This window comes from Passer domesticus, chromosome 2 (genome assembly GCF_036417665.1).
Source record: "Passer domesticus isolate bPasDom1 chromosome 2, bPasDom1.hap1, whole genome shotgun sequence".
In the NCBI taxonomy this organism is placed as follows: Eukaryota; Metazoa; Chordata; class Aves; order Passeriformes; family Passeridae; genus Passer; species Passer domesticus.
Window position 1 is genome coordinate 105,228,896 of NC_087475.1, and position 10,847 is coordinate 105,239,742.

Consider the following 10,847-nt stretch of genomic DNA (forward strand, 5'->3'; position numbering starts at 1 on the left):
AATATCAAAAGAAAAATTGTAAATGTTCCCTTTTAATTTAGAACCCTTTTTTATGGTTACCAGCTCTCTTGGAGATATTCTGTCCTCTTAGTGTGTTGACTTGTTAAATTAATGTAGCTGATGCTTTTTTTGCAAACTTAGATTCAGTCAAGCTACAAATAGTACTTAAAATGCATACAGTAATTTTCTCCATCAACATCCCCTTATCATAAGGTTCTCATCTCTAAAGACCCTCTAAAATTTCAAATAGAATCTAATTATACAACCTTTCTTCCCCATCCCTTGTAAAACATGAAAGTACATGTTATTCTGACTCACGTTCCTTTCCCTGGAAATTAGAAGAATGGTGTTCAGAAACAACCAAGAAAAGACAGGATATGAGTTAGACTGTTTAACAGTTAGATAGATAATCTAAAGAAATCCCAGTCTCCAAAGAAACAGTTGATGATTGTGTGGATATTTGTTATGTTTTGGCAGGAGGAAGAGGAAATAGACCTGGCAGTGATCTGTTTGCAGAAGCTGCTCCGAGGCAGGGCTCTTCAGAACATGGTATGCTGTCTCTTTGTTTATGTCAGTCTTCAGAATGATGGTGGGAATGACTGATTGCAAAGTGTGTTTGCAATCTTTCTTCCTGCATTAATCAGGGGTAGTGAGGCTCTTCACAGCAGAATTACTCAAATGGCAAATTCTAGACTAGATCTGGACCATGAGTACGTTCTGCTATGATTATGGCAAGGTGCCAGGCACAAGAAACCTCCCACATCCCAGGAGGGCAGCTTGTATTTCATACCATCTTTCTGGTTTCCACTGGTGGTGAGCTGAACCCCAGATGAGGAGGGACTGAAGCCTACCACCATGATGTGCAGGAGCCATCATTCTGCTTTCAGGGGAACAGAAGGGGGTCTCACTAAAAATTAATTCAGTAGCCATGCCTCATGGGCTTTATATTAATCAAGTCTGTCACTTGTGATCAAACCAGTCTTGAAGGTTTGGTTTTGTGCCCCAAAAAGTACAATTGATACTCTCTCTTGCAGTAGGTATTTAATGTTTTGAAGTGTTCCCATGCAGGTCCCTGAGCTTTAGCAAACCATACAATATTGTGGAAGTGGCTTGAGGTGGAATATAGAGTTCCCAAGTGTTCTCCAGTTGTGTGATGATCTGTGAGAAGGATGGTTGAGGCCACTGAAGGATTGTTGACTTTCAAAGCATGAAATGTCCCACCATTTTAGGAATCTTCTTCCATCTACTGCTGGATCAGAAATACATTACTGACTTGGAGAATGACACGAGCAGGGTTGAGTGATCTTTTGTTGCTCTTGGAAGTCCTGTTGGAAGAGAGTGGGATTGAAAGTAAAATAGTGTCAGGGAGGGCTGGGACACATAACCCCATAACAGGAATGGCAGCAGTTTCAGCAATCTCCCCACCAGTTTATGTGTTTGGGCTGTTGCTGGGCTCCCTCAAAATGAAGGTCAGAGAACGTGAGATGTTGAAACACTGTGAAGCTTTGACATTGTGGCTAATATAACAGAGTATGCAGAAGACCATAACCCTTTTGACATAGGTGGTGGTGTTCCACATTCTAGGGGTTTGAGTTTGGGTAAAGCCAAACAGAAAAATAAGAATAATGAATTTAAAATATAAAATAAAAAAGTAGCAGATTTACCTGACAGCTGTAGGGTTTGCCTAAATGCAACCACAAATTTTTTAAAGAGAACTAGGTTTTATAACAGCTGACCTTGCAACTTAAAGAAGAAGGGTGTGTTTTGCTGGCAAAAACATGTTGCTCTGTATTCTCCATTTAATACGCTCAGTTGTTCACCTTTATATTAAAGATATTTGAAGGGAAGGAGAGGCACCTGGATCTGATCCAAGAGCTGCGCACCACTCACGCGCTGCAGGAGGATGGACAGCTGCTCTTGAAGGCACAGAAGCAAATGACACTGTCTTTACAGCGACAGCATGACTCACAAATGAAGCAGGTTTGCTTGAATAGATGGGAAGGTTCACAGCTCTATCCTGACCACACACGCTGTGCTTGCAGTACCACAACACTTTCACATTTAATTTTTTATGTTTTCTATTATCCACAGCACAGAAGGCACCCCAATAGCAATAAAGCTCTCCTAGCACAGGCCATGAACCGAATGCCTGAGGTGCTAAAATTGCTCTCTCACTGCTCTGGAGGCTCTGGGGAATCTCAGAAACAGACTGAGGCACCCTGACCACAGCTGCTATGCAGCCTGTGTTTGCTTTGTTTGCAGACAGAGCACTTATTTATATTTACAGGGCTTTGAACAAACTGCAGTGTCAGATGACCCTCAGTTTTCCCACATTTCAATCCATTTGACTGGTACTATGACCTGGTATCACAATACGTGCTTGTCGCTCACATCTGTTGGATGTTTTCCTGAGTGTTTGTTACTGCTCTGTCATTTTCCTGTCCCTTTTCTAGCTTGGCACCCTCCCAGGCTCCTCCTCACACATAAGACCTCACAAAGGCAGCCAAAGCCAACTTATTTGTAAATCCTGCTGGGCTCAAGATTTCTGGAACCTTGGCAATGGTGACACATTGAGGTACCTGCCTGCCACTGTATGCAGAGCAAAGAAATTTTGGGCTCCATTCTCTGCCAAGGATCTAGTGAGAGCCAGGGATGCAAATTCCCGTCCTGTTTCCTTACAGTGCCCCAACCTTCCAGAGGAAAGTGAGTGAAATGGCAGATGCTGGTCAGGAGTGGATCATAAAGAAGTTTTGTCCAGAGTTCAGTACATTTCAGAGAATGTAGTATCTATCACATTCCTGCAAATTTTCTTGTAATTTTTACTACTCTGCTGTTTTTTTCAACGAGCAGCTATGAGGCAATTTGGCAGCTTCCATATTGCAATAACAGCATCCACTGGCAAATTGACCTGGTAGAGATAAAGCCAGACCACTCTTTCCTGCTCGTTGGGCAGCAACAAAATTTCCCCTCAGATCTCAGTAAAAATTGAATCAGGTGACTGTGCTTTATCATTTACCATTTAGCACTTCCAGATACTCCCTCATGCACAGGAAACCCAGGTGTGGAATGCAGGAATACAGAATATTTCTGCTGAGAAATTTAGAGAAAAATAAAAGCCTTAGGCATTAGAAATTTGCAGTACTCCATTTCTTCTGGAAGCCCAGGTGAGAGTGAAGGAGAAAGCAGTTCAAACACCATGACATTCATAGAGGACAGAGAGCAAATGGTAAAGATACTGACCTCTGATCTCAGGATTTCCTTTGTGGAGAGCCACTATCCCCCTCTGCTGGTATCTGTTTCCTCTCACTTTTTTTTTTAACTGTCTCTGAAGGTTCACAGTCCAGGACTCAGGTTTTCAAACGTGTAGAACTTCAAAACTCTCTGGAATGCATGTGCAGGAGTTTTCTATGTGTGTGGCTAGTTCAGGAAGTCACGGATGACTCTCTGTTCTATAGGATTTGGCGGTCACAGGTTTTTTCAGGTTTTTGACCATTTTAGTGTAAAATAAATGCTTCCTGCCTAAAGAGGATGAAAACTCCACACAAAACAGTCAAAGATGAGGACCTGAAAATTTTGGACTCATATATATCAAAAGTCTAACAAAAGAGTGTTCCTGAGTTGTTTTCCTCCATTTCACACTAGTTTTATATACAGCACCTGGAGCAATAAAGAGGAGGGAGCACTTTAGTTCCATGTTATCTCTCCCTGTGGGGTGGTGCAGTTACTGCATCTCCATCTTCCATCTGAAACACCTGTGGGCTAAGTGCTGTCACTTCTAGATGTGTGCAACATTGACAATCCCACTTCCTTTGAAACACTGCCTGGGCAAATGGCACAGCTGTATAAGAAAGCTGATTTATTATTACTTGTCTGGGATATTTCAGCTCCACTTCAACTTTTATGTTTAGGTCTATTCTGTAATTGCCTGTTTATTTCAACAGAACACAGCATCCCAGCCAGTTTCAGACATTCCCTCCTGCCAAGGCCTGTGGCTTCAGAGTCCATTCTGGAGATAATGAACTCCCCATAGATCTTTTCTCTTTCTGTAGTGCAATCACATGTACCCAGCCCATAGAACAGGATGTGCCTGGAACAAGGAGTGAATGGCACAGTAATGCTGAACACCTGGAATCTTGTCTCAACTCTGTCACAGACTTTCTGATTTTCCATTACCCGGAATTTTGAGGTCTCATTTGCACTTCTGCAAACTTCATGTAATTACTGTCAATTTGAATTTGTCAGCAGTTAGTAACTTGTACAATTTTAGGTTCAGCGCCTGAAGCTGCAGGTACTCATGGTTGCACTGTGCAGAAACCAGTCAGGGCATGTAGCACATGAAGAGTGCCAAACTCCTGGGACTGTCCCATGGCTGGTCTGAGTGGATGCTGCAGAGCTGTCTCACATGCCTGTGGTAGTCCTGGGACTTCGTACAACATTCCTGGGGTTTGTAACACAATTCTTTGCATTTTTCTTTTGAAAGCTGTCAGCACTGGAAAGAGACTTGGCCACGGTAGAAGGAAGGGCACTGGCGAACATGCTTGATTTTCTGTCCAAAGAGCTGGTGAGGCTGCAAGAAGAGCAGAAGATCCATGCTTTGCTCATGCTGGCTGAGAGGCAGAGGCGGATGCGGGAGGCAGAGGAGAGCGGACGGCGGCAGCTGGAGGAGAGCCGGCGGCAGGAGGAAGATGAGCTTTTCAGACAGGCAAGAGAGGGAGACTGTTGGGACTGTAGGCAGTTTGTAGGAGCTGCCTTCTTGTGGGAAGGTCCAGATGGGTGGGAGCTGCTTTAGATGGCTGAGGGGGAAAGCTTTGCGAAGAGAGGGTGATTCCTTCCTGAGAGAGTCATGTCCATTAAACGAAGGAAGATCTGAATACCCCTACAGACAGTCCTGTTAGGCCTGTCATGAATGGGTGTAGGTTTCTAAATGTCTCCAGTAAACACCTATGGAGAACAGATGTACCTAGATCATCTCTAGGGATGATGTTTTGTCAGCCCTTGTTCTGCCCAGCAGAACTGGTATGTGCTTTTCTAGGAAGGATGCCTTTAAGCAAGGGTTTGGAAAGGTTTTGCCCCTCCCCCCCGGCCCAAGTGGACTGCAAATAACAAGAGGTACAATAAGTACAATGAAGTAACAATAATAGATAAAATAACCTTGAAATCAAGAAAAAATACTGAATTACCATATTCCATAACTATTCTATAGTCCTGTTCCTATTTCCTTGCTCTTGACTGCATGAAGCATATTTCTCCCTGTTGAAAGACATGAGTGGGAGTCTAATTGACTAAACTAATAATTTTCAAACCTTGTGGGAGGTGGTTAATACCAAAAGGGTCTGGCATCATGTTTTGTTTTTTTTTTTTAATTTTAGCTTCTCATCTTTTATGTATTTCTGAGTGATAAGCAGGTACGGCCAAGGTGCCATAAGCCTATGCCCTGCAGATTAGCAGATGAAAAACACCCATTTCTAGAATCTGATCTCTACAACCATTATAAAAAAACCCAATAATTTTATCTTGACTGGGTTGATGGAACTTTCTCCTTTAGGGTTTGCTTGAATGAAAGCTGATTTATTTACTGAAGTCAATATCCATGATTATTACTTGGCAATTGTTGCTCAGGGGACCGTGAGAACTGTGGGAGCAACTGCCATTGCATTCACAGGACTAACCTGCTGCACCAGAATTGGATCTGTGAATTGGTTTTCTTTCACCTGCACTTGTGCAATCAGTTCTCAGAAAGAATTACTAAAAAATAAATTTTTACAGAAAGCATCTCTGAAAACAAATCTCAGGTTGGCCTGCCTGAAACAGAGTCTTGTGAAAATCTGTTGCTCATGCTTCTCTGGAAATCTCCCACTATGTTCCTGGCACGGCAGTAGGCAGAGGAACAATATCTTGGTGTTTTGTTCTAGGTGGTGGATGTTCAGGACAGAACTATTGACACCTACTTGGAAGATGTTATCCTGAGTAGCATGGAGAGGACTGCTGAAGAACAAGCCAGGGAAGAGATTCAGAAAAGGGCTGTAGAAATCAATGACCTTGCTTACGAAATGGAGAGTCGGTAGGTTATTAAACAGCACGTGAGGGGCTGTTCACAGCAGCTGAGAACCTGCCTGACCGTGTGCATCTGTGGCTGTGTGCATCACCGAGCCATGGGAAGGGCAGAGCACTGCTGCTCGTGGTCACTTCATTAGTGTGGCTGCTGTATGGGAACCACGCTGCTCCTACCTGCTGCACACTTATAAATCCATCAGAGCCTTATTTCCATACAGCATGTGCCAGGTTCCCTTTGCAAATCACTTGTGTGATCTGTGAATCACCCTTTTTAGATTTCTCCACACCAGTGTGAGGCTGTGACTGAGCTTTAAGTGAATCTGGGAACTGCCTAAAGCAATACCCATTCATACTGATCTTTTCATTTATTTACACTACTACAGAAAATCCATTTGAAAGAGATCCTAAAAGATACAGCTATACACAGCCTTTCATTCTGGGGTGGCTGTTCTTTAAGGAGCTGCCAATTTCCATGGAGGTCACTCATATTGATGGCTGCCTGACAAGGCACTTGGAGTAAAGTAAGTTGTTGAGAACACCACAGTCTGTGTTTGGCTGGGGTATCAGCTGTGAATACTTCTTAGGACCTGCCAAACCCCCGCTTCAGTTTCTGTGCCCTTTTTTTGGTACTGAGCCATAAAAATCCCAATGACACAGTGACTCTCCTATGGTAGAGCAGCTGTGTATTTTGTATCTGGATGAATACAAGCAGAACGCTGGAATCCTTGGGGGAATGAAGCATAGATAATGCATGCAGCCCCTGAGCCAACTGGGAACCCACCAAACACTGGCATGGAAAAGAGCACGGGGGCCAGCCAAGTGCAGAGTCACAAAAGGGAAGAATTTAGCAAACTCAGCAATGGACCAAAGACTGAACTGACAAAGACACAAACCCTCAGCGATAGCTGTGTGCCTAACTCAGTTTGTCATCAGAGGGAACTGAGCTTCCCAGTACCTTTGAGGATAAGGAATGTAGGGTGATCCTGCCTTCCAATGCACTGTTGAACACACTGGCAGTGCAAAGGGCAATAGTCACACTGTCACCTATTTGTAGGATAAAGAGAGACCCAGCTGACAACTGCTGCCATGACAATGCACTCCCTTGGAAAGAGTGAGGATATTTACAAGGGAGACCTGTTTTTGCAGAGGTGGTCTGCAGAGAAAATTTAAATACTAATACCACTGTGTATCTGTCCTGTAGTCGAACTCGCCTACAGTCAGAAGAGATTGTAGCAGAGCTGGTTTATAATTTCCTGATCCCAGAAGCTGAGAAAAACTTTATGAGAGAAAGAGGTAAGGAGTCCAGTAACTTTATTTTCTTTGTGAACTGGTTCAGTCTCCTTGTTCTGGTTCCCTGAAAGGAATGATGCAGCCAAGAGTTGTCTCAGTTCCCTGAGATTCCTTTTTGGCACTCTGCAGGTAGAAAATTAAGCTCTTTCACTCTTTTTTCTCCAGTTTCTCATGAGCTTTAGTCTTTTTAAATGGTGACGGAAATTCAGACCTGCTGTAAGATCTGACATATGCTTTTGCCAAGAAAGTTTAGATCAAATAATCTTTGAGGTACCTTCCAACCTGGCTTGCTATGATAAATTTGGTGTATCTGCAATAATAAAACTGCATGAAAAGAAGCAGCCCATTGCACATTCAGATCCAAACTACTAAAAATCCTTAAGTAGCACAGCTGTAAATTGTGTTACTATATGGCAATTTCTAAAACTGCAGAAGACTTTAACAAGCAAATTATTTAAATATGTGTCACATATAGAAGGAAGGTTATACACTTTCCTATGCTTCCCTCTCCTCCCCAGTGGGCTGAGAGCAAGAGGTAAAGTTTTTAGGTTGGCTGTAGTGGCATCATGTTTTAAGAAGATAACCTTGCAGTTGTAAAGGATGTTTCTGTTTAACAAAAATAGAATAGCACCTGTCATCTACAGAGGGGAAGACACAGGAAAGCTGTGTATTACAATAAGTAATGTCATGAGTAAGTGGCTGTTCCTGACTGGGATGTTTCCACTGACCAGCACAGGTGGAAGACCTTTACTAAAGCAGTCACCCACAGAAAGTGAATATTACCTAAGCAAAGCAACTGCATCACAATACAGCTTGAAAGAGTCCTTGCTGCAGTGCTCTTCTCTGCCTTGAGAACAAAGGCACTCAGTTCATTGCCTCTTTTATTGCATTGTGAATGAGAACACAAACCCTGAGTACGCAGTTTGTGGTCTCTGAATTGTGCAAACTTTCTTCTTCCTATCGTGTGTATTGCCACAACAACAGGACCTGTTCTGCAGCTGGCATTTCTGCACAAGCTTAAATCAGCTCCCTTCACTCCAGCACTGCTTCTGCCAGCCTTCCAGAGCAGGTGATGTAATGGTAGTCAGTGAAGCCTGCAGCCCAGGCACTAACACACACAGGTTAGCCTGTCTCAGAAAGGACAGCAGAAAGAAGACCTGGAGATGGCTTAGGATTCTGGACATACTGAGGACATACATCAAGGCCCAAAATACATACTGGGCTTAAATGCAACAGCAGCTAATGAACAAAGCACCTCAGATGCACTCTCAAACAACAGAAGGAAAAAATCTTCAGAATCTGTGATAGCTACAGTGAATTTGCCTGGAAAGCAGAGCTAGACCAAATTAAAAACTAAAGTGGATGCTGGTGGAATAGAGCAGCAGGCAATTTAGTAAGAGAGCTCCTTCTAATGTGATCAGGAGAAATTTGTCACAATATTCTTGTGACGGCAGAAATCAAATGTCAGGAAGAGACCTGGCTCATACTCTCTTCTGCTTTTGCTTCAAGGGGTGGAGGGGCTCCATTCACTTAAAACAGCTGAATTTTACCTGATGTACACTCTGATGAACACACCTTGCTGTAAACGTCCTGCAGAGTGATACTTTCAGGGAAGCAGAATCATTAACTATTTCATGGAAATCCAAAGGAAATAGTATCAAAGAATGGCATTAGATCTCAAAAACACATTAGTGCATTGCATTTCTGTGGTGTCTTTTAAAGCTTTCCCTACAGTGAGCCAAATTATTCATTATGAAACTGTGTTTTAGCAACCTGGCCCATGTTTGAGCATTCACCTTCCTTGAAGCTATCAGGAAGTGATCTAAGAGTACAGTTGTCTGGCCTGTCAAAGGAGCAAATCCATTTGTAGAGCAACAGTTTGAGCGCTGCAGGTTCAGTCTTTGCCTACACTTTAGCTTCCCCTTAAACAACTGTTTTGCCATTACCTTGTTTGGGATTTTTTTTCCTCCTCATTTTGTTGCATTTTGATGCATAAAAGCAGGGATTATCCAATACTGGCTCACCCTGAAAAACCTCTGCACCTCGATTCTGAACCCTGCCTCAGTGGAAGTTGAAGTCACTGTGCTGGTATCAGAAACCTGGCTTGGAAAAGGACAGTCACTCTGCCCTTTAGATGGAATTCACTGTGGATGGAGAAAGGGACTGCAGCAATTCCAGGGGAGTATTCCTAGTATAGCTGATGCAGTTGATGCAAACAGGATTGAAGCCAAAATGCCTTGGGTGGAGAAGCCTCTCCTGGGAATGAGGGCTGGCTGGTGGAGGTCAGCTTTTCAAATGCAAGTGAGATCCAGTTGCATTCATTGTTGACAAAGTGGACCTGGGAGATGGATAAACATAAACAGGGCGGGTTGGTAGCACTGAGTGACTGAGACAGGGACAGCAGAACTGTGTGCTGGCATGCAGGACACCAGTGCTTCAGATTCACTCAGCCTTGGAACAGGGCAAAGTCTTGGACTTCTGTAGGGAAGTGACAGGATGAGAGCCATGCCTTGTTCCTGCATCATTCTTCACACCCTCCATAAGGCACACGGTCCTTCAGTCCCTGGGCGTGCAATAAAGAGGGAAAGGGCAAACAAGGAATAGTGAGGAGCATAAAGAGAGCTGTAGGGTGAGCACTTAGGCTTGGGTAATTATTTCCCAGGTGGTGGGTTGGAAATACATGCAAATGACTTTGGATGAAAGGAGCAGTAGCTGAGGGGACGTGATAAGGTGTGTCAGTTGTGGCTCCAAGTCTTACTTGGAACTCAGTAAGAGTTTCTCAGTGCAGGTCAAATCCTGGCACAGGAGATGGCAGATTTCAGCTGGATTCTTCCAGAGGCTTGCTGCAATTAACAGACACTGAAGGAGAAGTTATTTTAAAGCCTAATCATATATCCTGGCCAGTTGTTTCCAAAGCTAGAAAGGAGAATGCTTTGGCTGTGCTTCCCACTGTGGGGGCCAGTCTTCAAAGTGAAATGCAAAGTTGGTTGCTGCTATTAGGTGGCAGTAGAACGCTTTCAGCCAGAGTTAGAAGGGCATGATATTTTTTCATGAGAGAGTTTTCCACAGCTGCAGGATTGCTAAAAGCTACTCCTCCCTTCTCCCCTACAGAGAACACTTTGCTGTACATTTCCAAGTAAAAGCCTTACCTCTTTTTGTTGCACAGTGAGGCAGTCCCAAAGAAAACACATCTACGCTGCTCATTGGATCATCCACGGGGGCACAGAGAGGGCTCTGGCTGATCTGGCACAGCATCAGGACACATCTGCCACCGAGAGAAAGGAGGATTCTCCTGCTGGGACCCCCGGCACAGCTCTGAGTGGGACAGCTGCTGAACCAAGTGCAGCTGACAGCACTCATCCTGCCACAGTTGCACATGAAGTTGGACAAGGCGTCCACAAGGATCCCACAGCCTCCTAGGACAGAAGATGAGTGAGGTGGGTTTCCCTTCCCCTCTATGATTTGAGTTGGGAGCATGGTGAGGGAGAGGGAAGCACATTATA

At 43.9% G+C, this 10,847-nt stretch overlaps 1 protein-coding gene across 5 annotated transcripts in view; it reads left to right on the forward strand.

Annotated features, from left to right (window-relative positions):
- CFAP91 (cilia and flagella associated protein 91) overlaps positions 1-10,847 on the forward strand; it is a 41,421-nt gene that overhangs the window by 19,489 nt on the left and 11,085 nt on the right. For all 5 annotated transcript variants that reach the window (XM_064410269.1, XM_064410271.1, XM_064410267.1 and 2 more), the window contains 6 exons: positions 478-549; positions 1,834-1,980; positions 4,481-4,702; positions 5,913-6,061; positions 7,256-7,347; positions 10,511-10,781. In XM_064410269.1, the coding sequence (XP_064266339.1) occupies positions 478-549; positions 1,834-1,980; positions 4,481-4,702; positions 5,913-6,061; positions 7,256-7,347; positions 10,511-10,764 (936 nt within the window). In that variant the 3' untranslated portion in view covers positions 10,765-10,781. The remainder of the gene's footprint in view (positions 1-477; positions 550-1,833; positions 1,981-4,480; positions 4,703-5,912; positions 6,062-7,255; positions 7,348-10,510; positions 10,782-10,847) is intronic.